This window comes from Fukomys damarensis, unplaced genomic scaffold (assembly GCF_012274545.1).
Source record: "Fukomys damarensis isolate Sample0158 unplaced genomic scaffold, DMR_v1.0_HiC HiC_scaffold_17, whole genome shotgun sequence".
Classification (NCBI taxonomy): Eukaryota; Metazoa; Chordata; class Mammalia; order Rodentia; family Bathyergidae; genus Fukomys; species Fukomys damarensis.
Genome location: NW_022900929.1, coordinates 28,698,393 through 28,701,250, shown reverse-complemented (window position 1 = coordinate 28,701,250; position 2,858 = coordinate 28,698,393). Strand labels below are relative to the sequence as shown.

The window sequence follows — 2,858 nt, the reverse complement described above, 5'->3', positions numbered from 1 at the left end:
TGGCCCACGCACCCACACCGGGTGGGCTGCTGGCCACTGGCCCCACCTGGGCCGCCACACGTGAGCCTCCGAGCTGTCCCCAGGTGCCCACAGCCCATAGCCACGTGCCCCAGCCCGGGCAGGCCCAGGCTGTGAGGGAAGCAGATGGCTCCACACCACCCAGCCTCTTCGGGCCAAAGAAGAAGTTCCGGCCCGTGGTGCAGAAGCCAGCCCCAAAGGACACATCCCTGCACAGCGCGCTGATGGAGGCCATCCACACAGCCGGCAGCAAGGACAAGCTCCGGAAGGTGCGTGGGGCATGGCTGCAGCGGGGCTTGGCTGGGGGCTTGTGGCTTGCTCGGCACCAGCTGCCCGTGGGAAACAGGGACAGGTCCTATTGTGATGGGCGTCCCTGCCCGAGGCAGGATGCGGAGGCCACAGCCCTGCTTCAGAGGCGAGGGTCAGCCCTGTGTCGCTGTGACCAAGTGCCCAGCTGGCCAGCTTCAAAGAGGAAAGGGCCTCTTGGCCACCACTTGGAGGACTCAGGCTGTTCTCCCAGGCGAGAGCCAGGAGGTGGCATCAGTGCGAGTGCGTGGCCAAGCACCTCCACCACACATGGCTGGGGAGTGGAGGCACAGATGGCTCCTGCCGCCCTTCCGGTCGCCACCCATGACCTCAGACCAAGCTTTCACTTCCAGCCTTGGGGATGTTTGAGGCCCCAGTGGCAGCTCAATACAGACAGGAAGTGGAAGCCCGGCTCCTCCCCACAGTCTTGGGGACCACATGGACACTGCCACAGGGCTGTACCCCCCCAGTTCACACGGAGGTGGTATGGCCTGGGCAGGGTTGAGAGAGGTGTGGACAGATGCCATTGCCCAGAGCCCTGCTCCAGCCTGTGATGCAGGGTGACAACAGCGTCCCCGGTGACAGGGCTCCCAGCTCCGTCCCCGCTTGGTCCCAAGGCTGGTGGCTCTGCAGTGGGCTCTCCCACTGAGCAGTGACACTCTGGCCCACGTGCTGGTGTCAAGACACAGCAGCACTGTCCCTGCTGAGCCAGCACCATCGGGTGCAGAAATTGAGGCACAACAAGGCCACATGGCCTGGCCCAAAGCCACCAGGCAGTGACGGGGACCAGGCCAGGAATCTGGGCCGGTAGATGACCTGTGGTTATCACTCACCTGCTCTCGCTCACTGTCCTGGGAAGGGGAAGAGCACGAGCAGGCAAGAGCGAGGTTTCCAGGGTGCCGTGCATGCCTGTCATCCCAGCACCCTGGGAGTCCAGGCAGGAGGATCTCAAACTTGAGCCCAGTCTGGGCAGCCTTCTGACTAAGTGTAACTCTGTCTCAAATTAAAAAATTGCAAAAGGGCTAGGGATGGGGCTCAGTGCAAAGGCTCTGGGGGTGATCCCAGCACTACAGGAAAAAGGGGAGGAGGAAGAAGAGGCAGTGAAGTAGAAGAAGAGAAGGAAGGAAATATTCTGTACTCCCGACCAAGCCTACTACCCTGAGGTGGCTCCTTCTGGGTGCAACCATCTCTTAGGAAAGGGGCCAGCAGTGCCTGTGACTTCCTGGAAGAGCCGGGTTCAGAGCTTGTGTGGGGCCCTGGGCTGCCCTGGTCTTGGCCTAACCAAGTCAACCCCATTGCCTTTGCAGACAGCAGAGCCCCCCGAAGAGCGCAGGTCCCTGACACCATCCTACACCGAGGCAGACAGTGCGCGCTCCGCCCTGCTTGCGGCTATCCGGGGACACAGCGGTGCCCGTAGTCTGAGGAAGGTAGGGGCTCAGGGCTGGCACCGCTACCTCTCCCTGCAGCCAGCAGACACTGCCGATGCCTCTGTGTCCCAGGAGGCTGCAAGGGCAGCAGAGCAGGCACAGCCCCAGCCCTGGGACAGGAGGCTCCACACAGCTTTGGGGGATGGAGGCAGGCTCAGGAAGGACCTGGGCTCAGGGGGGACAGTGTTCCCCGGGCTTTCGGGTGCCTGAGGGACAGAGGGGCAAGTGCCCTGCTTGTCCCTCCCTCACAGAGCACTGGGCATCTCCTGTCTGCAGAGCTCAGCCAGATGGTTCTGTTCTCACATACCGAGGATAGGAGGATATGGGGTTCGGCCTGGCCCTGAGCCTGGGATGTGGTGGCTCCAGACAGGTGTTTAAACCACAGGGCAGCTGACACCCTGGGCCACGCACAGGGTTTGGGGCCAGGGCAAGGTGGTCACTGGGAGCTGTGCTTTTGTGGGGACCTCCAGATTTGGCCCTCCAGTCTGTCTGCCCAGTGGCTGGTGGCACCATGGAGTGTGGCTGGTGGAGGGCTGGATCTCTCCTCGCCACGCAGGGCCAGAAGCTCAGGTCGGGCCAGCAGGGCTGAGGTCCAGCGAGCCCCTCCCTGGAACCAGGTGGCACCGTCCTGTCCTCTCGAGCATGCCTCGGAAGCCCCCAGGTCTCTCACAGGCACAACCCCATATGCAGGCCCCACCCTCACCTGGTCCCCTCCCATGGCCCAGTGTGGAGACAGGGTTCTCAGGTGGCACTGGGCTCCCTACGTAGTGGTCACTGTGTGTCTCATTGCCAGGTGCTCTCCTCGGCCTCTGAAGAGCTCCGGGGTTGCCCGGATATAGTTCCGCCCCAGGCCCCAAGGCCCCCGCTGGCGCCCCAGGCCCCATCTGCACCCATGACAGCCCCTGGGCTCAGCTCCCGGCCCCTTGGCAATGCAGTGGACGCACAGCAGGCCCTACTGGATGCCATCCGCTCCGGCTCAGGTGCTGCCAGGTTGAGGAAGGTGAGCTGGGCTAGGGGCTGTGGGAGGATGGGCGGGGGCGGGGACCCAGCTTGGCACAGCTGGTGCTGCCCAGGAACCCAGGGCTCTGCACAGCCACTGCCACCGCC

General features: G+C 63.7%; 1 protein-coding gene across 1 annotated transcript in view; it reads left to right on the top strand.

The window, feature by feature from the left end:
* Cobl (cordon-bleu WH2 repeat protein) overlaps positions 1-2,858 on the top strand; it is a 144,622-nt gene that overhangs the window by 131,545 nt on the left and 10,219 nt on the right. Inside the window, exons 17-19 of the mRNA XM_033765283.1 lie at positions 1-287; positions 1,632-1,751; positions 2,545-2,751. Coding sequence (XP_033621174.1) covers positions 1-287; positions 1,632-1,751; positions 2,545-2,751 — 614 coding nt within the window. The remainder of the gene's footprint in view (positions 288-1,631; positions 1,752-2,544; positions 2,752-2,858) is intronic.